General features: G+C 42.8%; 1 protein-coding gene across 1 annotated transcript; it reads left to right on the top strand.

Annotated features, from left to right (window-relative positions):
- The first annotated feature begins 41 nt into the window (after nt 1-41).
- On the top strand, nt 42-25,773 carry ARL6IP6 (ADP ribosylation factor like GTPase 6 interacting protein 6). Its single transcript, XM_054044156.1, has 4 exons — nt 42-730; nt 1,101-1,154; nt 4,639-4,771; nt 22,811-25,773. Exons 1-4 carry the CDS (start codon nt 409-411, stop codon nt 22,902-22,904), a joined length of 603 nt encoding a protein of 200 aa, XP_053900131.1. The 5' UTR covers nt 42-408; the 3' UTR covers nt 22,905-25,773.
- The last annotated feature ends 631 nt before the right edge of the window (nt 25,774-26,404 follow it).

The following is a 26,404-nucleotide window of genomic DNA, read 5'->3' as shown; positions in this document are numbered from 1 at the left end:
AGGGGTCACGTGGGCGATGCAGGCGGGGCTAAGGAAGCTAGACGGAACTACTGACACCTAAGGAGGGGGGCAAGAAGCGCGCTTTCCTTAGTCTCCTATCAATGATACTCGTGCGCGGTCCTCAACCACCCCTCGGGGGCGAGTTGGTAGGTGCCTCGTTACAGACGTTATCTTGGCTTCCCCTTCGTTGACATGAGTTGGTACGTGCCGCGTTCAGTCTTTTCTAGTCTGTTCCGGGTCAGCAATTCTTGCTAGTCTCTCCTAGCCACCCCTCCGGGCAGTCTGGTTGGTAGGTGCCTGGTGACGCAAGAGGAGTAGGCGTCAATTTGGGCAACCCCGCCTCGGGCTGAGCCTGACCCTGTGGCCCGTGTTTCGCGCCTCCCGGCCGGGCGGCTTCCAGGCTCCGCCATGTCCCTGGCTGTGGGCGACAGCGGGCGGATGGGCAGGTTCAGCAGGCGGGGGGCGACCCCCGGCACGCCCTGGCTGGGGGGCGGAGTGGTGGCTCGGAGTCTGCAGGCCGAGCTGCTGCAGGAGGAGGAGGCAGTGAGCGGTGTCTCTGTGTCCCAGGGCGGGGCCCCGTTGCCGCCGCTGTCCCACAAGCGGAATGGCGTGTTGATGGCTCCGCCGGGGGGGAAACGTTGGCCGGCCCGGGCCTGCTCGATGCTGTGCTGCCTCCTGGCCGTCTCCGCCCTCGCCTTCCTCCTGGCCATCGCTTGCCTCGTGCTCAAAGGTGAGGGGGCCGCTTTTGCCGGCGACCCGAGGTCCCTGCCCTTGCAGGACTCGTGAGTTGGGGGGATCGGTCCCGCTTGCAGCCGGGGTGTCTTCCCCGGCCACGGCGGGGGCCGTTTCGGTGAGGTGGGGATTAAAACCAGGTCCCGGCAGTCCGAGCCCAGCGCTGCGGGTGCCGTGGTGTAGGGTGCGGGCCTGGCAGAGAGGTAGAAGTGTAGCTTTGGGATACTAGTAACTGTCCCTCCTTACGGACAGACTACTCAGAGAACCGGCGGTGATGTCCATACCCTTTGCTGGGTAGCTGCGGCACAGTGAGCACCTGCTGGTGTTTTCTGAAACTGCTGTTTCATAACTGATTCCTCCCTCTGTAGATTTGCGCTCCGAGAAAGAGAAGAATGAAGATGGTATAGAAACTGGCTTGCTAGGTATGCATTCATATGGTTCTTTCAGTGCTTCTGCAGTTCAAAGGAGGCTAAAAACACCTTGTCTTAAATAACAGCCATATTGAGTAAACACTCGGGTTCTTTGGACAACAAGGGGGAGCTTGTGACTCAGTTCAGTTATTGCTAGGGCATGTCTACTCGATTACTATTTCTGACACTGCCCCAGAAGCAGGTGGTGGAGAGTGCCTTGTATAGCCAGAATCTAATCCATGTAGAGCTCACAAGGAACTTTTATGTTAAGTACATACTTCTCTCCATTTATTTGTAAAAATTGGAACATGGAAGAAATTATTTTATATTCATTATCTCATAGGTAGAGGGGGGGGTGGTTTTTTTTGTTTTGTTTGTTTTTAATTCCCCAAGGCTGAAATCTAACCATGAAAAAGCTGCCTGTTTTATTTTGTTCTCTGCAAACACACAACTGGCTCTTTCACATTTGGTAGATACTTTCCTCAGAGGAAGTTGAGAATTTACTGTCATAACTAGCCGAAAACGATATACAGTGCATGCATTTATCTTGTCCTTTATTCTAAAGACCATAACTAGGGCCCTACCAAATTCAGGGTCCATTTTGGTCAATTTCATGGCCATAGGATTTCAAAAATTTTAAATTTCATGATTTCAGCCAGTTAAACCTGAAATTTCACTGTGTTGTAATTGTTGGGGTCCTGACCCAAAAAACAGTTGAGGGGAGGGGGGGTTGCAAGGTTATTGGGGGTGGGTGTTGTGGTACTGCTACCCTTACTTCTGCGCTGTTGCCTGCAGAGCTGGGCCCTCAGTTAGTTGCCACCACTCTCCAGCCACCCGGCCCTGAAGGCAGCACAGAAGTAAGGGTGGCAATGTCCTAAAATAACTTTGTGACCCCCCCCCCCCAACTTCCGTTTGGGTCAGGGATCCCCAATTTGAGAAACGCTGGTCTCCCCCATGAAATCTGTGTAGTATAGAGTAAAAGCACACAAAAGACCAGTTTTCATGGTCCGTGAATTTGGTAGGGCCCTAAACATAACATAAGAATGGCCATACAGTAGAACTTAAGAGTTACGGATACCTCGGGAATGGAGGTTATTCGTAACTCTGAAATGTGCCGTAACTCTGAACAAGATGTTACGGGCTTCAACCGGGGGAGGGGTGGGGGTTGCAGCCGCAAGGTGCAGGGGTGGTCAGGGCTCTGGGCAGCATTTGGGGCTTCTGAGCCCTGGTGCTCCTGTGGGGGCAGGGCTTTAGACCTGGGAGGAGTGCTGGGGCTTGGGGCTTCAGCCCCACGGCTCCATTTCCCAGCTTTAGACCCGCGGGGGGGCGCCTGGAGTTGGGGCTCCCCACGGCTCTGCTCTGGATTTCAGCTGGTGGAGGGTGCCGGGGCTCAGAGCTTTAACTAGAGGGAGTGCTGGGGCTGAAACCAGAGCTCCTCTTGTAGCTGGAATCTCGGCGCTCTCCCTGGGTCTAAAGCCTGGAGCTAGTCTAAAAACATAGAGCAATTTTAGATTGAGTTTAAATCACTTAACTTTCACTTTTGCAAAGGTTTCTGCTCAGTTTTTTTTTTTTTTTTGGTACCCAGACCTATAGATTAAAATTAATCTATAAATTAAATGGTATATGGAGAGGTGGTGTAACCATGTTGGTCCCAGGATATTAGAGAGACAAGTGGGTGAGGTAATATCTTTTATTGGGCCAACTTCTTTTTGGTGTGTGAGAGACACGCTTTTGAGCTGACACAGAAAAGGTAGATCATGCCAAACCATCCTGATCTCCTTCTTTGAGAAGGTAACAGATTTTTTTAGACAAAGGAAACACAGTGGATCTAATTTACCTCTATTTCAGTAAGGCATTTGATACGGTTCCACATGGAGAATTATTAGTTAAATTGGAAAAGATGGGGATCAATATGGAAATTGAAAGGTGGATAAGGAACTGGTTAAAGGGGAGACTACAACTGGTAATACTGAAAGGTGAACTGTCAGGCTGGAGGGAGGTTACTAGTGGAGTTCCTCAGGGATCGGTTTTGGGACCAATCTTATTTAATCTTTTTATTACTGACCAGGGCACAAAAAGTGGTAGTGTGCTAATAAACTTTGCGGATTACGCAAAGCTGGAAGGTATTGCCAATACAGAGAAGGACTGGGATATCATACAGGAAGATCTGGATGACCTTGTAAACTGGAGTAACTGAAATTTAATAGTGAAAAATGCAAGGTCGTGCATTTAGGGATTAATAACAAGAATTTTTGTTATAAGATGGGGACTCATCAGTTGGAAGTAACAGAGGAGGAGAAAGACCTCGGAGTATTGGTTGATCACAGGATGACTATGAGCTGCCAATGCGATATGGCCATGAAAAATGCTAATGTGGTCTTGGGATGCATCAGGTGAGGTATTTCCAGTAGAGATAAGGAGGTGTTAGTACTGTTATACAAGGCACTGGTGAGACCTCATCTGGAATACTTTGTACATTTCTGGTCTCCCATGTTTAAGAAGGATGAATTCAAACTGGAACAGGTACAGAGAAGGACTACTAGGATGATCTGAGGAATGGAAAACTTGTCTTATGAAAGGAGGTTCAAATATATAAGAGGAATAAATACTAGGGAGGGAGAGGAATTCTTTAAGTTCAGTACCAATGTGGACACAAGAACAAATGGATATGAACTGGCCATCAGGAAGTTTAGACTTGAAATTAGATGAAGGTTTCTAACCATCAGAGGAGTGAAGTTCTGGAACAGCCTTCAAAGGGGAGCAGTGGGGGCAAAAGACATATCTGACTTCAAGACTAAGCTTGATAAGTTTATGGAGGGGATGGTATGATGGGATAGCCTAATTTTGGCAATTAATTGATCTTTAACTATGCCCAATGGCCTGTGATGGGATGTTAGATTGGGTGGGATCTGAGTTACTACAGAGAATTCTTTCCTGGGTGTCTGTCTGGTGAGTCTTGCCCACATGCTCAGGGTTTAGCTGATCGCCATATTTGGGGTTGGGAAGGAACCCCAGGGCCTCTGGGGGGGTTTCGCCGCCTTCTGCTGCATGGGTCATTTGCTGGAGGATTCTCTGCACCTTGAAGTCTTTAAAACGTGATTTGAGGATTTCAGCAGCTCAGACATAAGTTAGGGGTTTGTTGCGGGAGTGGGTGGGTGAAATTCTGTGGCCTGCATTGTGCAGGAGGTCAGACTAGATAGATGATCATAATGGTCCCTTCTGGCCTTAAAGTCTATGACTCTTCTTCAGGTGAAGAGCTCTGTGTAAGCTCAAAAGCTTGTCTCTCACACAGCAACAAAAGTTGGTCCATTAAAAGATATTACCTCACCCACCTTGTCTCTCTAAACAGTATATGATTAAGGTAAAAAACTAGAAATGTACCATTTTGTTTCAGGGGTGTAAAACATTTGTGCTATATTGCAACGTTGTGTTCTGTAGAAAACCTTCTGAAATTTAGTGTTAAACTTATAGCAACTTTTCTTTATTCCCTGTGAAGGATTTTGGGGTCTGTTTGTTCTAGCCTTGATGACAGGGCTCTCATGCTGCAGCTTTTCTTGGACGGTGACTTATTTTGATTCCTTTGAACCAGGAATGTTTCCTCCGACTCCACTTTCACCTGCACGATTCAAGTAAGTACTTATTAAAAAATAAATGTAATTCCAAGGATTGGATTGGCAGCCTAACTAGTCACAAGACACAATAGATACAATATGAGCAGTGGCTGTGCAAGTTTCATGTTGCTCTGTTAGGCTAGGTCTACACTACGGGGGGGGTGTCGACCTAAAATGTGCAACTTCAGCTACGTGAATAGTGTAGCTGAAGTTGCGTATTTTAGGTCGACTTACCTGGCTGTGATGACGGCGGCGAGTCGATCGCCTCCGCACCGCCATCGACTCCGCTTCCACCTCTTGCCGCGGTGGATTTCCGGAGTCGACGGCAGAGCCATCAGGGATCGATTTTATCGCGTCTTCACTAGACGCGATAAGTCGATCTCCAATAGATCAATTGCTAACCGCCGATCCGGCGGGTAGTGAAGACGTGCCCTTAGTGTGCCTTAACTGATCTGGAGGACACAGGAACTGGCAGTTAAATCGGTGCAAGCGCTTCTGGTGAGGACATGCATCACTGACCGAAGGAATGCAGTGTGGACATGTTGAATTGATTCATGTCAGCATAATTTAGGTTGGCTTAATTTTGTAGTGTAGACTTGCCCTTGGTGAATACTAGATGATATATTAAGCATTCCAGTCCTTAGGGTACCAACAATAGAGATTTAAAAAAATAAATAGACATCCAATTTAATTAAAATTGGACAGGCTGGATTTGCCTGTCAAAGGGAGGGTACTGTTTGCTCCAGTTGTAGCTGTTTTGACTACTTATATGGGCAGTAGTCTGCTGAAATCTATTTTGTTTTTAATACACCTCTTTACATCAAGTGAAGCAGTCTCCATCGATATGATAAAGCAAGTTGATGTAGTACTCTGGTAGAGGAGAATTAAGGATTCCTGTAATGAAGCGGGGTTATTAAACAGACTGCACCAAACTAACCACACATTATTAGACAATTTTAGTATTTTAAGAGACTCTTGCATATCCAGATTTTTATTTATATACACACATAAATAAATATGGCTCTTTTTATTTATTTTTTGTTCTTACACTTGGGACAAAATTTGAGGTATTACTGTAGCATCCAGCTAGTCCTCAAATGTAACCTGAAATGTGAGAGGTGACTTTATGACTAGAATATGAGTTTCATGTGATTAAGCTTGTATTTTTAAGTCAAAAATAAACTTGAAAGAAGTTGGGTTATACTTTCATAACTTTATAAGCATTTGGAAATAAACTTGGTTACTACAAATAAAGGTTTCTAAAACTGGAATGATGTAACCTTTCACATACGTACTTTAAGATAGTTTTGAGCTCTTCTGTGAAAATATATCAAAGTAAATAGACTTTCTGATTCTGGCTTCTCTTGTGGTGAACTTAGTTTAAAAAGACGTTTTACAGTTGCTTCAGGTACTGCCTAGTCCAGTTTCTTTATCTAGTATTTCTATTTTGTTGTTAGTAGCAATTTAAGCAGCAATAAAATAAGCAATCCTGATCTAGAACTAGTGTTAAGATTAGAATTATTCTGGACCTTTCCAAAACAGTTTGACTGACTGTTTAATAATGTCTAGTAGACTGAGGTTTTAAAACTAGCCTGTAAACTGATACCCAGCCTTGCCTCAGTTTCCTGGTTTGAGGCAGGAGTACTCCCTTGGTTTTTGTTGTTGATCCTCTGACTCCCATTCATGGTATTGGTGCATAAATCCTGTCTAAAACCAAGAAGCTGAGGCCACAGTTGCAAATCAAGAAGAGCTTCAAAATTCCTTTAAATTGTTTAATTAGAAAGTTTGCTTGAGAGAAACTCTAATATGCAGAAAAAGAATATCCAACAACCAAGTAAACTGATTTATATTCTTTTAAATATGGAAATACAGTATTTCAAGTGAGAATATTTAATGTTTAAGTTTTGACTTTCTTTAAATGGACATAATGAACTTAAATTCACACTTATTTCTGAAAACTTTTATCTATGGTTACAACTGAAATCTGAGTTTTATCCAAAGGAAATTATAGAAAATAATTTTTCTCTGGTTTTTATTAGTTGGGTCTTTTATGCAGCAATATGTAAGATTCATTTTAAAATAGGAAAATATGATTAAAACCACAAAAATTAGCAGAGGAGCTTTGTGGCAAGTGTAGTACCTGTAATCAATTCTAACTTATCTTTTGAAATTGCCAAGTATTCGAATTGGTGTGTTTCCGCCTTTTTTTAATTTTTTGTATGTGAATTGACTTTACAACAATTTTCAGTGAAATAAGTTGTCAGATAAAAATTCCTTCACTGTTTAATCTTTTGCCAATAATGGGGGGGAAAATGTTAACACATTTTCATAACAATACAAAGATACTTGTTTAACTGCTACTCTAAACATCACTCATGCTTAATATTTTGTGTATCATTAAGGAATGCTAGGCAAATCGTTTGATCATTTTTACTGTTAAAATATCTGACTAAGACTGCCTTATTAATATAGCATGTCTTTTATGCTTTATAAAATGAACAGCCCCTATAATAGAATATTTGGACAATATTTTGTATATTCATGTTGTGTCATAATGTTTCCAGTTTTGAAATTCTATTTAATTCTCAGTATAGTTTTTCACCTTTTTGTATATTAATTGACATATTTGTTTTGAAAGGGTAAATATACTAATAGCTTACTTTCCATAATGAAAGCAGCAAAACATGTACATACAGTATATGCTTTTAAACACAGAACCGGGGTGGGGGGGGAAGGAGCGTTAAAAGTGGTTTTCTTGTTACTATGGAACATTAAGCTAGTTAGAATAGTGTTAAAAACCAAATACGCAAATGAAGTTAACTTTTTTAGTTGGAAATATATTTAAAATTCATTTTATAGATGTAAACATTTTAAATATGTTTCCACAGTAATCTGTAAAAAAGAGTAACTTGCCATCAAGATTTTTATTTTTTATTTATATAAGTAAAAATAAAAATCTTGATGGCAAGTTACTCTTTTTTTTTTAAAATTGGTCTGAGAACTTTACAACCTGATATTCACATAAATTTCACAATGCCAAAAAATGGCAGATGAAGCAATGCATTTTGTAATCTGGCCAGCAGAGTGGGTGCTTGCACGCAAAATAGCTTCCATACCAGAAGGGTATTAAGCGTCTCCTCTATGGAGCTTCAGGGTATATTCACCTTAAAATTCAGTAACCAAACCACGAGCACCTGGTTGGAAAAACCTCTTTAAAGGTGTATTTTAGAGTTCTACTGTTAACGCTCAGTATTTTGCTAGGATTAAGAAGTATTAAAAACAATTAAATATCACTCCTTAATTATGATGGTTTTAAATATTTTTATCTACACTGAAAAAAGCTGGTTAGGGTCCAAAGTACTTTGTTGCAATAATTGGGCCTACAGGTTTACCCAGACTGTGAGCTCAACTGTGTAAAAACAAAAAAGTGTAATATTTTATGAACTTACAATAACCTATAACCAGTGTTGATGAGATAACGTGCAAAAGAGACTAAATTAGTCCAAACAAAAAAGGCCTACAGATATAATTCAAGGATTGTTAAGATTATGCCTTATAAACAAGAACACAATGAGACCAAAATCAGTGAACTGAAATTGGTATGTCAGAAACTAGGCCTAATTGGTGGACAAACCAGTGAGAGGATAGGCTATTCCACCACCCATCACTCCCTTTTGGGGTCTGTGATGGGGTGGACTAGGCCCTGAGGCCCCCTGCTGGAGGCCTCGTGGCCCTGCCACACCATGCCCCAGAAGGCAGTCTCCTCCAAGTGGCCTAGAGTCATGGCATGGGACGCAGCCAATCAGAGATGAGCTGTAGGGAGCAGCCCAGCAGGCCCATATAAAAGGAACTGCAGTGCAGAGCAGAGATCAGTTCCTTGCTGGAGCTGGAGGAGTGTGGATGGTGTGCCTGGTTGGCCGAGGGATCTACAGGACCTCGGACAGAGCAGTCCTGGCAGAGACCAGGAGTGGGAGGCTGGGACAGGAAGGAGTTTCAGGCTGGCTGCTGGGACTCAGCCAGGACAAGGCCCTGAGGTAAGGGTGAAAAGTGAGCTGGGGAAGTGGCCCAGGGAACTGTAGCAGCAACGCGGCTTAGTTAAAGGGACACAGTGGACAGCTTCTATCTATAGGGTCCCTAGGCTGGGGGAAAGTGACCTGGACTTTGATACATCCCAGAAGCAGAACTGAACTCTTTTTAGTGGCCCAGCTGAAGAGTTGGGGCCAGAAAGGCCCAGAGAAGTGAAGAATCTCCATAAAGGGAGCCCTGCGGGACATGTCCCCACAACAGGGCCAGGACTGCTTGAAGAGCAGGGACAATTTGAGGGAGCCCTGAAGGGGCTGACAGACAGTTTGGACCAGGGTACTGCGATAGGTCCTGCTGGATTGATTGAGGAGTGAGCCCAGGGATAGGGCTGCAGGTAGAGACATTATTGAGGGCTTTGAGATAGGCCTGGTCGGATTTGTATCCTGGAAGGGGTTTGATTTTTGGCTCACGTACAGACTGTGTGTGACTTGGCCGGAGGGCTGGTTTGCTGAAGACTCACCACAAGGCAGAGAGGAAGTGCAGGCACATGCAGTTGAACCCGGGGGTGCTTGCAAGAGGTGAGTGGCACGGCATTACAAGGTCCTTAAAGAGATTTTTGGAGAAAAGCTTTACCATGATGGCCGCCATCCCCACCATCTTCTGGGACCTCAGGCTTTTGTCATCCTGATCCTAAGAGATGTCCTGACAAGACTAGGCCAGAGAGAGTCCTCCAGATGACATAACCACCTCTACTGGCTTGAGCTGAATCCCAGCTACCACCTGGGATGTGAAACTGTCTCCTTCCCTCCCACACATGTCCTTTTCCTTCCCTACCTTATTTCTTCTTTCCTATCCCTCTCCTTTCCCTTCTTTCTAATAAGAGTCTGGCTTAGCCAGCCAAGATTGTATATTTTTTCAACAGTGTTATGTGCCTCTGACCAGAAAAAACTGCTAAAAGCAGTGCCCTAAACAGTCCAATGCTTATGGGTTTGCCATCTCTCGGAGTGGTTGATAGATGTGTGCTTGGCCTGTGTTTTTCTGGCAGTGAGGTTGCAAGTGAGAATCCGCACCAGAGACAGAAGCTTTATTTTCTGTCTTTGCTGTTCTTTTCTCTTTCCTCTGGTGTGTTAATCTTCTTAGGACACAGCAGCAGTGAGGACAGCTTCAGCCTGTCACCACTAACTTCTCTTTTCCCCCAAAATGACAGTTATTACTATCTAAGAGACTGTAAACCAAGGGGAGGGGGGTTCCTTTTAGAAAACTCACTAGCTAAAAGGAAAGGGCAGAACAAGGGATGTTGTTAAAATGAAAGCCTTATTGTAATAGTTTACATTTCAAATGCTTTAAGACAGAGAGAACTGTTATTAAAGGTTAAAAGGATGTTTAATAGTATGTTTGCCATGGTACTAAGCAGGATGAGGTCTCTCTATACTGAACCTTGTTTAAAACTGTTTAATGTTGGACAATAACTGGGTTATATTAACACCATTGACTCTTTGGGCCCATGTATTCCATATAAATGACTAAAACAGTTTCTTTCCTAAAGCACTATGAAATTGAGAATGAATACAATATTAAATGTTCCTTTTATAGTTCTAGAGGGACACCTCTGCATGGAATAGGGTTCTTCAAGCTATGAATTAATGAACAGATATCATATGGCTGGTTATAATAGAACTAAAGAGGGGGGGGTGTTCATTTTTGAGTACCAGAAACTTTTTACATGCTGAGTTAAGCCTGAGTTGGATGCCTCCAAGTGTTCGACTTAAGCCACACAGGGCCCTGTTTGCAGTGGTGCTAAACATCCATAACTTCCATCAAAGTCTATTGAAACCATTGGTGCTCATCACATCTGGAAAATCAGGCCCTTGGTGTCTCAGGTGGGGTAATGAAAAATGGAAGCATCTGAAATTAATAGATGCTTTTGAAAAATTTAGACTCTTGCTCCTTGGAGCCAGCAGTTCTGAAGCTGCTACCATTAATGCTGGGAGAAATTGTGGCTGCTTGCACACAGGATTTACTCCTGAAGGAATTCTGTGACAAAAAAATAAAAATTATTTTTTGTGCCAAAAATTACGCACACAATATTTTAAAATTCTGCAAATTTATTTTGTCAAATGTGGCTCCAGCAGGGCAGTGGGGAGCACAGGCCACTGACTGCATTGAGGTAGGAGATGACCCTGAAGCCCCCACCTCCGCCAGTACAGGGACTTGGCAGTGAGGCTGCACCTGACCCTGACACAGTGCAAGGGCGGGGTCTGCCCCAGAAACCTCCCGGGGTTCTGCACCGGGTGTGGGCAGGCTTAGCCCAGCAGTATCCAAGTGTGGAGGGGCTTAGTGTGGGGGGATCCAGGTGTGGGGTGAGAGGTTTCTGTGTGGGGCAGTCTGGGTATGAGCGGCTCAGTGGGAGATCTGGATGCACAGGGTCTTATTGGGGTGTTCCAGGTGCAGGGACAGTGGAACTCTGCAGGGGGTCCAGGTGAAGGTGGTTGGGGCTCAGCGGGGGGGCTGATGTGGGGATATGAGGCTTGGCGGGGGGTCGGTGTGTGGGATTCAGGGGGGCGTGGGTCCGGGTGCCAGGGAAGTGGGGCTTGATGGAGTGGGGTTCCGGATTCCAGGAGAGTGGGGCTTGATAGGGTGGGGGTCCAGGTGCGGCTGGTGGGGATCTTTTGGGGTGGGGGTTTCGTCGGAAGGGTCCAGGTGAAGCAGGGTAGGCCTTGTCAGGGTGAGGGTTCAATGGGCCTGCTTAATGGGGGAGCCCCAGCTGCTGCCGCCGAGGAGATGCCGCAAGCTGGGCTACCGCTTCCCCCCGCGATTCCCGTATTCCCTTTTCTTCCCATCTCCCTGCCCCATTCCAGCCCCACCACTGGCACTCACTGTTGCATAGAAGACACGAACGCTCCCAGCACACAGAAGGGGACCATGACTGGCACTAGGACCTAGGATATGGCGTTCAGCTGAGCCTTCAGGTGGGCAGCTCTGTGCTTGCAGAAATGAGGGAGAGAGGCAGTGGCATGTAATCCCGTGTGCCCTCTTCCTCCGCCCCCCATGCTGTGCCTCTGTTTGGAGGGGGGCATTCCCCCAAAAAATCTGTGCCCATGGTTTCCCCCACCTGCATGGCTTCCCTTTGCTTCCCTGATGTTTTCTGAAGTACAGGAATTCTGCGGGGGTGGGGGCGTTTTCTGCAGTCACACAGAATCCCCCCCAGGAGTAAGAATTCCAAACAAGAATAAGATGTGATATGTATCAGACTACAGAGTTGAGGGAAAGTGCAATACAAAAGTATATCCAAAAACTGGAAGAAATTAACAAAAGCCCTTTTCCCATTAACTTTAGGTAACCCACCAGTTTCATGTGCACAGTCTTGATTTTTTTTTTGTATTTATGAATAACACACAAAAGTATTTTGGTGGTTTTTTGTGCCATATGTGAATGGAAATTTCCCTGTTACCAAACGTTCAACTGGCTTTTTTTTGGTCTTAGCGTTTCATAAAATCACTTGCTTATAATTCCCACCCAAGAACGCTGGAATCTTTCACATTTTCTGCTTTTTGGCAGAATTCCTGTTCACATATAATAAAAGTAGATAATTTACCATTGTACTAGATCTTCAAAATGAAGCATTTCCTTCATAATAATATGGCATATTTCACACCATGTCCCTGTGGCCTGAGTGGTTCTATGCTTATGTTTGACTTTAGATTATATTTATGCTACCAGAGTGCCATGTGTATGTCACTAATTGCTCAAGAGAACCATGCTAAATCAAAGAAGCAAATGTTATCTAGTTTAATACCATGAAAAAATGTTTTATAAAGCTTTGACGCCTTTAGACACAGGGGGTGACAAATGATGTATTTTTTTTTAATAAGATTGCTATTTTATTTTACGTCTTCGGTATGTGAGAACTTTTAAGCTTGGCTTGGCTGAAATATGATTGAAAGAACAAATAATGAAGCTAAGGATGAAAGTGCAAGAATAAAAAGGCCAGAGCAATTGACAAGACACTAGAGCCACACTCTTTTAATCAAGAATCGTAGTAGTAGAAAATGAAATTAAAGACGATGTGTGGACATTTTACTGATGTCCAAGGAAAAACTCATTGCAGAATGAAAGGAAACAACACTACAAGGTTTCTGCCGCTCTCCCCATTTTTTTTAGAAAAGTCTTTTTAAACTACAGTCTAGTTCAGGGGTTCTCAAAGTTCATTGCACTGTGACCCCCTTCTGACAAAAATTACTACATGACGCCAGGATGGGGCACTGAAGTCTGAGCCCTGCTGCCCTCTGCAGTGGGGCCAAAGCCCAAGCCTCACCACCCTGGGTTGGGGGGCAAAGCCCTACCCCCACCACCTCAGGCCAAAGCTGAACCCAAGGGCTTCAGCCCCAGGCAGAGGGCGTGTAACCTGAGCCCCACCGCCCAGGGCAGAAGCCTTCTCAAGTTTTAGATCTGGCTTTGGCCCTAGGCCCCAGCAAGTCTAAGCCAGCCCTCGCGACCCTGTTAAAATGGGGTTGTGACTCACTTTGGGGTTCCAACCCACAGTTTGAGAACCGCTGGTCTGGTTAACATATCTAGTATGAGGGAAATGTTTAAAAAAACCCTAAAGGATAAATTAGGCAATAACTTCTGCAATTCAGCTTGATTACTGTCTAAGCATAGGCTGTCTCTCTCAGGAGGAGAAATTCATTGCTTGATAGATTGTATGCTATTTCTGCAAGACTAATACAGCATTGGTATGGAGTCTGATTTCCCTTTGGAGTACATTCTCTTGATTTCTCAGTGCATCATGATATCCACTAACTGGGTTTTCTCTGAAACCTAACACTTACATATTCAGTTGAAATTAGTTTTCTTGTTATCTTTTGCTGAGAGGCCATGCACTTTGAGGGTCATATGCACAGTTTGAAGCAACTAGAGTTCTGATTGAAGAGATGAGAAGCTGCTTAGATTCTTATCTTGTATGGGTTTTCTGTGTGTAGACAAAAGCTATGATCAAGGCCAAAAGTTATACTCCCAAATAGATGTGACAAGGAACTACTTTAACATAAAAATTACTTTGTTGTATTAGTTCCTTCAGGTAATCGCTTTTGTGAGCTTTGACATGTAAGTTAGATCAGCTCCAGACTAGTCTTCTGGATCTTTATAATGTGCTAGTCCTGGGCTTTCAATGTCTCAGCTGGTTTTTGATAAGGATGTTTTTGGTTTCCATGAGGCTCATCATCTGTAGTTCATGCTGATGCCCATCTTAGCTCTTTAAAACACAAGGTGTGCCTGACACTTAAGAGATCTTATCAATACCTTATTTAACAAAGGAAGGGTACCAATCATCCTTAAATATGAAGAATTCTGCTACTCTCTGTGTCTATTCTTTTTTGGAGTTGAGATAGCTTTGGTCAGGTTCATACACCAGATTGGGAAAACTTTTCACTTTTCCCTGAAAAGACAGCCTGGTAATGTTTCTGCTTTTTTGAATTTTTGATACTAAAGTGTGTATGTGAACATATCCTGTTTGAAAGCTCTTTGATATTAGAATCATTGGGCTCTAATTTTAATCTGTGTGCATGAAAACTGTAAGCATTCTAAGATTAAAAGGAAGCTGAGACAATCAACTGTTTTGCTATGTTGTTAAAGTTACACAACTGCCTAGAAGATAAGGGGAGTGGCTAGAAGTGAGTTGGTGAAGTTATGAAGTGTTAGAGGGCTTGGTTTGCTAGAATCTAGTAACTTCTGGAAGGTAGGCTGGGCATTTGATAATACGGTTAGATAAAAAGCTGTTCCATCTTTTCAGACTTCCTTGTTGAATTTGCAGAGGTTTGGTTTTCATTCTAACTGTAGTAAATGTAGACTAATAGCTTCCATCCTACAAATGAGTGTAGGTAGGTGTCTGGTGATTTGCCAGCCTCAGATGTACAAATCTGTTTGATACACGTGTGCCTAAAGTTAAGAAAGTGGTAGAAAATGGGCATCATGACCACGTTTAATTTTACTGTAGAAGAATTAAGTAGTAAAATGGAAAAGATTTGTACTTATTTCAGGATTGTTGCAAATGTTCTCACTTTTCAAGATCAAATGTGCCACATTACATGAAACTTTACCTGTTGCAGTGGGAAAAGCTAATGGGATGTTTGATCTTTGCCATTTCCTGGGTGTCTGTGACAAAGACTGCTCCTGAATTAAGATGATTTTTGAAGATCTGATTGAAGGACTGTTACAGGAATGTAATGGGTACATTTAGATGACAGTGGCAAAATATTGTCTTACAGACTGTAATGGGATAAGGCTAGATGCTGCAAGGAAAGACTTCACCTTGAAAAAAGTTTAAGGTAAATTTTTCAAACTTCCTAAATCCCATTTTCATAAGTGACCTACATTCCTAAACCTCAGTGAAAGTCACTGGGAGTTAGGCTCCTAAGTCACTGAGTTCCTTTTGAAAATTTTACCCCTAACCTTTTTCTGCAAACATAGCACAGAATTAGAAGCTTGGGAAAATGTTTCCACATATGGAAAAATTTTGCTGCTGTTCTGTATCTGAAAAGAGCATTGTGTTAAAGTTGCTGAAGATGCCGTTCAGTAAAATGTGATGTCCTCAAAATGGTGTCTAATTGCACTGGGGAATTGCCTGCAGAGTGAAATAATAGATAAATGGAAAATGTAATTTTCTATAATCAGTTTGAGACAAGCACTTTTCCATATGTTCACTATCTCAGGTATTTCTGTTCAATATGAATATGTTTGGCTTAATATCTGCTTTAATCTTTTAATTTAAATATCTACTATTTCTACCACCAGTTATTGAATAGAGGAAAAACTAAATTTTGTATTACCTCAGAGCTTTTTTGTCTGGCATTTTTCCCTGATATTCAAGTGTGCAGACCAGATTGGCAATCCATATGGTGTCACATGGGAAATTAAATCAGTTGGACAAGTGTTATCGGCACACCTGCTTGAATTTGGCACTGTTCAACAATAATGCAGCATTGCTTATTACACAATGGAAGATGTCTTAGAAAGGTTGGTCTGATGCAAAAATATGTCAAAACTAAAAATTGAAGCTATGTTTGCACACTTGTTCTCATCTTTTGATTTAAATACTTAAATGTGATGAAAAGCTTTTGTAATGCACCTCCTTTTGCATTGTAAGAAGCAGCATGTACTCTAGTCCATCCACTTTTAAATAATCATTCCTTGCCTGTGATGAGCTACTGTTGTATTAGCATGGCTCAAAAATGCAGTTACCCATTCATGAAAGTCCAGCTAGAAGTTCAGCACTCTGCTTTTTGTTGTGTTTCAGTCACCATATGGACAATATGGGGACCAGAGCACCAGTCATACACTCAGCATTTTTTCCTGAGTGCTACTTTGTCTCAGACAGAGAAGGGAATTGAGCACCTGCATGTTGAACGTATTTCCAGGATGTGTCTATGGGGGCCCAATGCTACTCTTGTTGGGGGAGAAGAAGAAAAGGGACAGCCTAAGAAGTGACCCTGACCTTCCAAAAACTTGAAGGGGAGAAGAGTACAACCTTTCCAAAATCACTGTTGCATCCAGTGGGTTTTATGCTTTAATCCCTCCAGTTTATCTCCAGGACACAGGAAGAGACTTAATGGGAATAGAGGGAAGCATGTGAAAGTAGCAGCAACAGAGCTGCCCGGGGGGGGCAAGTGGGGCAATTTGCCCCGGGCCCCGTAGTGGCTCCCACGAGAATGTCAGAGGCTCTCCTCCACCTTCCCCCATCTCCCGGCGCCTCAGCGGGCCGTGTCCAGGAGCGGCCCTGGACAGCCCTGCAGCGGCGTGGCTTAGGCAGGGCCTGAGGTCCTCCCGCTCGGAGCCGCGTGGTAAGGGGGCGGGGCTGCGAGCTCCAGCGGGCTGAGCGGCAGGAGCTCCTGGACCCGGCTCACTGAGGCTCTGGGAGAGGGAGGAGGTGGGGGTAAGCAGCATGGTAAGCCCCTCCGAGCTGGGCACCCCCCCCGACCCCCAGCTCTGAGCCCAGCCCCTCTGAGCCAGGCACCCCCCGATCCAGAGCCCAGCTCCCCACCCAGCCCTGGGCAACAGTAGCGCCACCCCCAGGCAGCAACAGCCCATTGGCACCAACCATCACCCAGCGATAGCCCATTATGCATACATTTGCAGTTACATACCGTTAAAACATTTAATGTTTTTAAATAATGTATTTTGTGTATTTTCAAATTATTACAAATTAATTTTTGAATGTATTTCACTGGTTATTCTTTACATTTCCAAATACATGTTACTATAGTACTGCAACTTTTTTTTATGGAAGGGGCCCCCGAAATTGCTTTGCCCCAGGCCCCCTGAATCCTCTGGGCGGCCCTGAGCAGCAACGGGGCCTGGGGCATCTGAACATGCACTTTTTTTATTTCATCTGACCTCAGCCTGGGTGTGTGATAACGGCACTCGCTTCACTGCAGTAAGTAAGGCTCCACCACTGAAGTTTCTCTGCACCAACACCAGCAAAGGAGGGCTCTGCCAAGTATTTGGATGTAGATGTTTTGAAGTCATTAATACAGAACAGTATCCTCTGATTAACTTCCATGATGCCATGCAGCGTGTATGCTGCATCTCTTCCCACGAAAATAGATCTTTCTCTTCACCCACTTCTCCAACTTATCTGTCAGTGTCACTGTCTTACATAGACACACTTACTTGTCCACTCCCTTGCTTCTGTCTGTGCACATGCTCATACGTAGGGATAAAAAAATTTGCCAGATGCCTAAATATCAGAGGACTAAACAGGTTTGAGGGCCCTGTAGCCTCTATTTAAAATTGACTGGGTAGTCCTGGGTTAAACTATAATGTCTCTAGGGAGTCAGCACAGCTCCTATGGTGCTACAGATTTCAGATAAATGGAGTGAAAGTTAACCTTTACAGTTCTCTTAAATTGGGAGATACGGTGGAGCACACAAAGAACAAATAATGATGGCAAACACTGTTGCAAGTAAAAGAAAATCTTGTTTGTATTTTAAGTTTTACACACACACGCACCCCTACACAACCAGAGAGAGCCCAAGCAATAGCCAATGCCGTAAGCATACTCACATACCCAAAGATATTAGTCTAGTGGGTGTCTCAACAGGTTGTCATCGATCAAGGGGCGGTTCCTGCTGGGGTGGTCTTCCTACTTTAGCTCAACCAGGGAACCTCTTATCTTGTTCTGACCATGCGTAATACCCTATGCATATGCATGAGGGTTCTACCTTCCTTTTCTTTATCTGTACTTCTACATGCCATAAATTCTGAGGTGCCCTGCTTATGTCAACTGGTTTCCAGAGTAACCTGTGGTCAGAACAGAACTTTCCATGATGTTACAATCAGGTGTCTTGCAGTCTGGACAGGTATGTTGTGACTTATTTTCCATAACATCACCTATTGGCCCATCCTTTACAGTGAGCATGTGGTTTTATTGGCATAGGGTTAGTCTTAGGTCACCCACTCATGTCAAGTTTCCTTAAGCCTGAGGCCTAGTGTGGCTAAGCTGAAATCTTACAGACTTTAGCCTGTTGGCTTTGCATTACAGTCTTGCTTTACTTATCGTATATAAGCCGACCCTATAATTCAGGGGTCAGCAAACTCCGGGCCATCAGGATAAGCCGCTGGTGGGCCGAGATTGTTTATTTAGGTTTACCTCTGTGCCTGCGGACGCTCGAGGTAAACAAACTAAGTGTCCTGGCACGCCAGCTGCTTACCCTGACAGGCCGGGACAGCAACTGGTGGGGAAATTTTTTTGTGGGGAGAAGCTGGGAGTCAGGGGAGTAACCCCAGTGACCACCCCCCACATAACCCCACCCCTAGCCTTGGACCCCCACACTCTCCCATCCCATCCCTTCCCACCTTATCTGGGGAAGGCCAGGGGAGGATGTCTCTGACCTGACTGGAGCTGCTTTGGCAGACTGGGTGGCGTGGCCACAGCCTGCTCTGACTGGCCAGTCTGGGCAGCGCGGCCGCAGCATGTTTCAGCGGGCTGGGCTGGACGGCGTGGCTGCAGCATGCTCTGGCACCTGGGCGGTGCCGCCACAGCCTTTTCTAGGGGGTGGGGCCGAGTGGCATGCTGCAGCCTGCCAGCCCCAGAGCTGCAGCTGCTTTGGAGGCTGGGGGGAGAGCAGCGTGGCCAGAAGTAGAGAGACTCTGGCCCCGCTTCTTTCCTTCTGTCTCTGCTGGCTGTGCTGCCTCTCCTTGCTCCCTCTGTGGGGGGGAGGGGCTGTGTCCCACCGTTCCCTCTCTATACCCATTCATAAGCCGACCTCCGTCTCTGATGCTTCCCTTTTTTTAATAAAAAAAATCGGCTTATGAACGAGTATATACCTAATACACACTCATTACTCCTAAATACTTGTCTATCTTCTACTCCCATAGTCCTATCCTACTTGTATCTGTTCATCACACATTGACTACATATGACATAATATGTGAGTGATAAAGCGAACTAATTGGCTACAACCTCCTCTGTCCAGGAAAAAGCCATGCTTACCCCTCACCATTCCAGGTTGCTTGCAAATAGAGCATGCTGGGACTTGTATTAGGGTGCTGTTTGTGGTCCCCACATAGGGCTCAGTTTCCAATATTCGTTTACTAGTAGATGTCTACTACATTTGAGACTTCCCAGCAGCTGCGTTGGGGGGGGGGGGCACTCGCTGCTACCTTTCTTCTATCTATGTCTTCATTTGGGGTGTCCTTCAGTAGGAGAGTGAAAATTGTTCTGATGGTTATCAGGGTTGAATTTTATTTTTTTTTTTTTTTTTGTAACTAGCAGCTGGAACTTCATAAGCATCAGGAAAGTCTCTGTGGTCAGTTTTCACTGCAGAATGGGCAAGTAGTGAGCAGTAGCAGGGGCATTGTTTGTAGATTTAAGAAGACACAACTATATAGTACGAGCTTGAATTCAATTAATCTTTGGAACTATGAGAGCTAGGAACTTTCTGATGAAAACTTAAAGCCAAATTCGTAGGCTGCTTGGTTGTCCTGCCAGCTTGTGGAACTCAGCCTTGAGTTGGGTGCCCAGGCTCCATACAACACATGGGGAGTTAGGCACCTAAGAAAGGTTGACAAAAACCACCATGCTAAGTGTGGAGCTGCCTAAGCTAGGCAGTAAGAAGTGCCAAAGAGAGGGATGGGGCCTAAGTCCCCTGCCTCAAAGGGAGTTAAGCGCCTAACTCTGGGGTTCAGGGAGGCACTAATTGGCTTGGAATTCACGCTGTGAACCCTCTTCTGGAGGTAGATGCCTAAGCCAGAAAAGCTCTTTCTCAAGAAAAACAGGAGGTTATGGTGGTTGTTCCAGTTCCCTTATAGCCAGTAGCCCAGTGGTTAGGGCACCAGCCTGGTATGTGGGAGACCTGCGTTCAAATCCCAGTTCTGCCTGATTTGGAGCAGGGACTTAAATCCAGGTCTTCCTAGATAAGTACCTTAATCACTGGGTAATTCTAGGTTGTAAATTTGGGTTGGGTCCTATTGGTGCTATTCCACTGTTAATTTAAAAAACAAACAAACTGGTAATTGGAGCAGGGACTGGAACCTGAGCCTCCCAGGTGAGTGTCCTAACCCCTGGACTAGTCAGTCTCTCTGGCCTGTGTGTATTCTCGTTTTCTCTAATGATTTGTTTCAACTGCTAAGTAAAAACATCTTATTTTAAGAATGCTGGTGGTCAATATCGCTGGTCACAGATTGCCAAAGAATCAGGTAGGTGCTCAAACAGAGGTGGACCTGCCTGGTAAGCGGGGGGTTGTTGTACAAGGATAGGGCACCCAAACCCCAGTCTGAGTAGAATTGTAAGATTCCATCCTGAGGCACGTAAGGGCAAGAGGCTCGAAACCTGAGACAGGTGCTCTGAAAGAACAGAAAGGGGACAGAGGTGTAACTAGCCTCCTAAGCATGAGTACATTTATAAATAAAATGCAGTGACTGAGATGAGCTGCTGAGCTTTACTCAGTGTGCGCCACAGAAAATACATTGTGTAAGTAGACTGTATTGTAATGGAAGTGCAGGGGTGGACAGTGTTAAACCTGTGCATGCAACCTTAATTCATGCCTTTCAGTTACTGTGCAACTTCAGCATTCTTAACATAGTCTTAATTTATCATCCTTGCATCTTTTGTTTTGTATTGCACTGTAGAGGAACTTTGCAAAGCATTTGATGGTTTCCTTTTTACAGTGCACTTGGCAAGGTTAAACTATTAAGGAGACAAAATCAAATTTTCCTGAAATAAAACCTTCAGAAAATATGATCAGTTGCAGGTAGATCTGTGACTTAGTTCAATTAGAAAAGGGAAGTAATATAGTATTATAATTCTGGATACTTCACCTAGATTTGACCCTGACACAGACACACGTTTTCTGCAGTTAACGTAGAACTGTCACTTTGTGTTGTACTAAAGTCTTTGCAAAGTACTAATATGACACTTCTAAATGCTTAGTATATTCTAAGTCTCTAAAATTGTTTTATATTTTAATTATTCCATGCTACTCTCTAGCATGCTGGACCTAAATTCTGCACCAAGGCTGCTTGTTTTCTGAGGCATGTTGAGATTTCTGCAACAGCTTCAAAATTCAGAGTTCTTGACTATTTGTGGGAAAGAATAATACAATGTGGGCTATATTCCTTGTGTTGCTGATCTCTATTTTGGAATGTTTCAATTTATTCTCTGCTCAAATTTTTATTGTCATAGAATTGAGTCTTGATAACTCATACTGCATATTGTCTGCCAGAAGAAAAGCTAAAGGCTTGTGCACCCTAGTAGGGAGCTTTTGCATTTGTTGGCACCCAATAAGGGATAAGAAGTGACTAATGAGTGGGGTTTGGGGAGGGGTGTGGTTGTCATCAAACACTATCAGTCTATTGAGAGCTGCTGCACCAGCCAGAATGACCATGGTTGATGGTAAACCATTAATTTCCATCCTAGCAGCCTTTAACTACAAACAGCTCTACTGACTGTTACCTTTCACTGAGTCCCACAGTGAGGAATAGCTGGATGTAACTGGTAAAATGATCATCTGTTAAATCATTGTCACTTTACATTATCATCAAGTTTCTGAGTTTGTTACATTGAGACACAGGGCCATTCATACTTCGAAGCTACTGTTTCAATCTGTAGACTCAGTTAGGACTGCACGGTTTTACATATGGAAGGCTAGCTTCAGCACCATAACAGCATATTTTAAATGAAAGCTTAGATTTTTGTGGCAGAATCTGCAGCCACAAAATTGTGGAGAATATAGTTCTGGTTATATTATACAAAGCTTGCATTAACTGTACTTTGTAAATTAGAAAGATCCGGTACTTGCAGAGCTACCTGTTTGTAGTAATAAGCATACTACTGGTGGCCAGAAAAGTGGGGGGCGGGGGTAAGGATTTATACTTCTGTTTTTGTCAATATTTTGTGACATGGTTTAATGCAAATTTTCTTCCCCTCCTTTGAGCTTTAGATGGGACTTGTATGATAGGCTGAACAATACTCCCAGTGATGTGTAAGCTGTTCTTTGGCAAAGATGGTTTTGGTGAATTCTTAATCTGCTATTGCCTCTTGGAAATCCTAGCATGTCTATCAATTTAAATTAAATTTTGCTTATCCCAGTTTTGTCTTTTATTATTGCTTAGGGACACTTTTTAGTTAGCAATACCCTCCTCCCCCATCCCTGCCCCACACACTAGGATATTCCCTTCTTAAAATTAGGGGTATTTCAGTCTTCATGCCCAGTCAGTTCTCGGTAGTCCGAGCAGAGAGGTAAACAAGGATGCTAGTTATGAGGTTTTTGTGAATATGGGCAGAAATTCACTAGGAGCCCAACACAATCTAATTTGCTTCTGATAGTGCCAACCCCCTGAAAAGCCATCAGATGGTGCGTGATCATCAGCTATCCTAAGCCTGTCTCGAATTGAAGACCTAGATGTCACTTTCCAATCCTCTTAAATAGTTACTGCTTTTAGAACCATAAAGGCCTTAATATACCTTGGGTAACTTCCTTGTGAATTCTGATTCTTACTGTTTTTGTTTGTATTAATTAGCGTTCTGTTTTTTCACTCTAGGAGACTGACAGGGCATTCCTTCCACATGGGCTATAGTATGGCAATACTGAATGGCATTGTGGCAGCTCTCACCATAGTATGGTGCCTCATTTGAATCCTGCGCTGGCTCGGTGATCTTCAACAGGTCAAGATGCACATAGAAACTACTATAAACTGTCCAATCTGCTTTTTTTTACAACACTGTGGAATGACATTTCACATCTCAAATAGAAATGTTTGTCATTCACTGTATGTTTCAGATTTATAGATGAATCTTTGGGTTTATATTTATAGGGTGTTTGCTTGAGTTGCATTAAGAGTGGGGGGAGGGGAAAATGCCATATGTTTATAGGCAAATGTGAATTTGTCTTAAAACAAGAAGAAATATTTACAAATTGAAAATGTTTTAAACCCAGGGAATGACACTTTGATTGCTATTACTGTATAAAGGATTCTTATCTGCACTTCCAGCTATACTACAGAGTACAGATAAACATGACACTTATGAATTTAACCATATATTTAAAATGTACAGTGTTGCTAATAATAAAGGCCACTAACTTTTTTTCACTGTACATGCTATTTAACTTGTACTTGGCCTAGGCAGTAAAAACTAGATTGACTTTTGCTAATCTACTCAGTTTTATACTCTGGTTTGTCAGCATTCGTGCAATACTTGTTTATAACACTGCAGAGGACAATTTATTTAAATGTTTCATTAGATTTAAAAAAAAAAATCAAAATATTTCATTTCATATTAGCTTTTATAAACTGTCCCCTCCTTGTTTTGTAAACAACCTAAAACTTGTGCCTAAATCACCTGATAGTGTTTTTACTTTGGAGTAATGCAACTATATGCTATAACTACTGTATATACAAAAAAAGTTTCACTAAGAATGTGTGGAAACTTCTCCATTTTGTGCCATTAAAGAATAGAAAATATTGCCTAAATCTTTTTACATGGTAAATTAATACATAACATCAGTTTCCAGTATCTGCAGTAGGGTACCTCACTGAAGAACTGCAGGAGTAATTTTTATGGCTTTTTGCATCTTTGTAATGTATGTAACTGCTCAGCTTCTTACAATATTTTTCTTAATCTCTTAAAAGGATCAAGAGTCTACCAAACAGTTAAACTACAATGGCATAAGTGTTGGAATTTCATTTTTTACTTTTTTTGCTTCACATGCATATTTGAAGTTTATGGATATTTTAAGATGTATATTGGTTGTATTCTGTAATTAAAATGCTTGTAAAGTTGATTAGAGCATCAAACTCTTGTAAGAATATAAAAAAAAAAATCATTTCCAGATAATGTGTAACTTAAAAAATTGACATCCTGTAAAATGTGCAAATCAGCAGTTCAATTTGGATTTAAACAAATCACAATGATCACTTAAAGCTGACTACACTTTTAAAATGTATGTATTGTTTACATATAAGGGTGTGCATGTTTAGTATATTAAAGATAAACCAATTCCTTTTTCTAGTATATTAAACAGATATTGATATTGAATTCAGATCTTTTCATGGTGTAAACCCTGCATTTGACTAAAGCTATTTATACATATGTAATATTTACTTTTTTACATTGAACAGAAAATAGTTTAAGATCAAAGCACTTGTTAATAAATATTTTTACATTTTTAACCAATGTTCCTATTTGTATAATACGCAATTGGTTCACAAATGTGCCTTTTAGATGTATTCATAAATTGAACTATTAAGGATTCCCACCACCTTCCTCATTGGATGAACTTTTCTCCATCACATCTGTGCAACCCTCAATTAAGCCTGAAATTAATCTGGTTTTATTGGTGTAATAGCAGAATTGACATAACTAGACAAATTAAGTCCATGTGGGAGCTGGTGCAACTCTACTGATGTAACTGGAGTCTAGTGCTGAATTTGTCCCTATGTCTTAGTCTTCCATCTATGAAATGGATACTTCTTGAAATCATTTGGTAACTTTCCTCATAGAAGTAATGTTACAAGTGAGTTAAGATTCTTCATTTTTCTGCACCAGACAAGATGATCACATAGTTTCTTGTAGAGAGTAAATGGAAACAACACCGCTGAATCTGTTTGATAGTCTCTGAAATTGCATACAAGAGCCTGGTTGGATCACAGACTGCGGTTCTGTCTTATTTGGTGGAGCACCATTGCTACCTTGTCTAAATAACCTGGATTTAAAAGATCAGAGTAAATTTGAGGCCTAGACAATTTCTAGCATGCATACTAGTCTGCAGCTACCTCTGCAGCACAACACAACACGCTGACATCAATATACCTTTAGGAGAAGTAAAGAAGGCTGATTACTGCAGAAACTCAAGTGAACCCTTGTACTATAGAGAAAGAAGTTAAACAACTGCAATGGAGTTTCAGGGAGCTTTGGATAAAGGGACTGGGGAAAGAAATCAGTACCAGCTCTGGCTTCTGCAGGCTGGAGATGCTGCTTCTGCAGTGTCCTGCTAGCCTGCTGTGCCTTAGGTTAATTGGCTAGCCACTATCCTCAATCTCCATCCAAGTGATTTGTGTAGCATGTTTTGTATCCAAGAATCCATCAGCCATACAGTTGGTGATAGGAGACAGATGAGTGCTTCTGCTTAGGAATTAGCTATCATACTGGCCTTCAAGATTTCCCTGGGTAAAATGGAACGCAAGAAGGAAAAGAGACTCCCTGTTACCTTGGATATCTCAGATGCCCAGTCATAGCAACAAGGTTAATTTAGGCTTTTAAAAGAAAACAGCAGCAGCTCAGCTAATACCAAGCGTTGTCCAGCCATAATATTGACCTCAAGAATATGCAAGGAGTTTCCTGTTTTCTCTGGGTTAGTCCTAGAGGATATACAGAGTCTGCTTACTATAGAAGTTACTATTACCTTCTGAAACCTGACTGTACTTCATTTGTATGTGTATGCTTACCTGCTTTAACCTTGTAAAAAAACTTTTCTTTTTTCTAGTTAATAAATCTTTATACTATAGGATGGGCTACAAGCATTGTCTTTGGTGGGAGATGTAAGGTGCAAATTGACTTGGAATAAGTGACTTATCCTTTGGGACTGGGAGTAAGGTGAATATTTTGTGATCTTTGGTGTAAAGTGGCCATCTATCATAGTCAAGCTTGCCTGAGTGGCAAGATAGAGTGCAATTCCCCATGGGACTGTCTGTGACTCCATATTAATGCTGTATGGTGCCTGAGAAGTTCACATTTTTTACTTGGTTGGTGAAATCTAAGTGTAGAACTTTCAACCACTTTGGGATTTGTGGCCTGCTTCTTAACAGTCTGCCCTAAGGATGGTATTCTTGCTTGTGAGCCTCTCAAGACTGTGTGACAACCCTTAGTCTCTGTAGCATTGTGATGTGATCAATCCTTTTCAGGGTCAGAGACGCACATAAGGAATCAGAGACCAAAAATAATCTTCCTTTCGAGAAGACCTGCAAACCTTTGTGATCCAAGTCTTAGTTGCAGATTTTTAGGTGACAGAAAATAGGTGCAGAATTGATTTTGTCTAGTAAATTTTTCAGTGTTTAGAATTAAGACATTTTATAAATGCATATCTTTGCAGTAATCTATGTAATATACATTACAGGGTTAAAATAATGGGGGTGGGG

This window comes from Malaclemys terrapin, chromosome 11 (assembly GCF_027887155.1).
Source record: "Malaclemys terrapin pileata isolate rMalTer1 chromosome 11, rMalTer1.hap1, whole genome shotgun sequence".
NCBI lineage: Eukaryota > Metazoa > Chordata > Testudines > Emydidae > Malaclemys > Malaclemys terrapin.
Note: the sequence above shows the minus strand (reverse complement) of the source record. Positions and strands in the feature narration are given on the sequence as shown.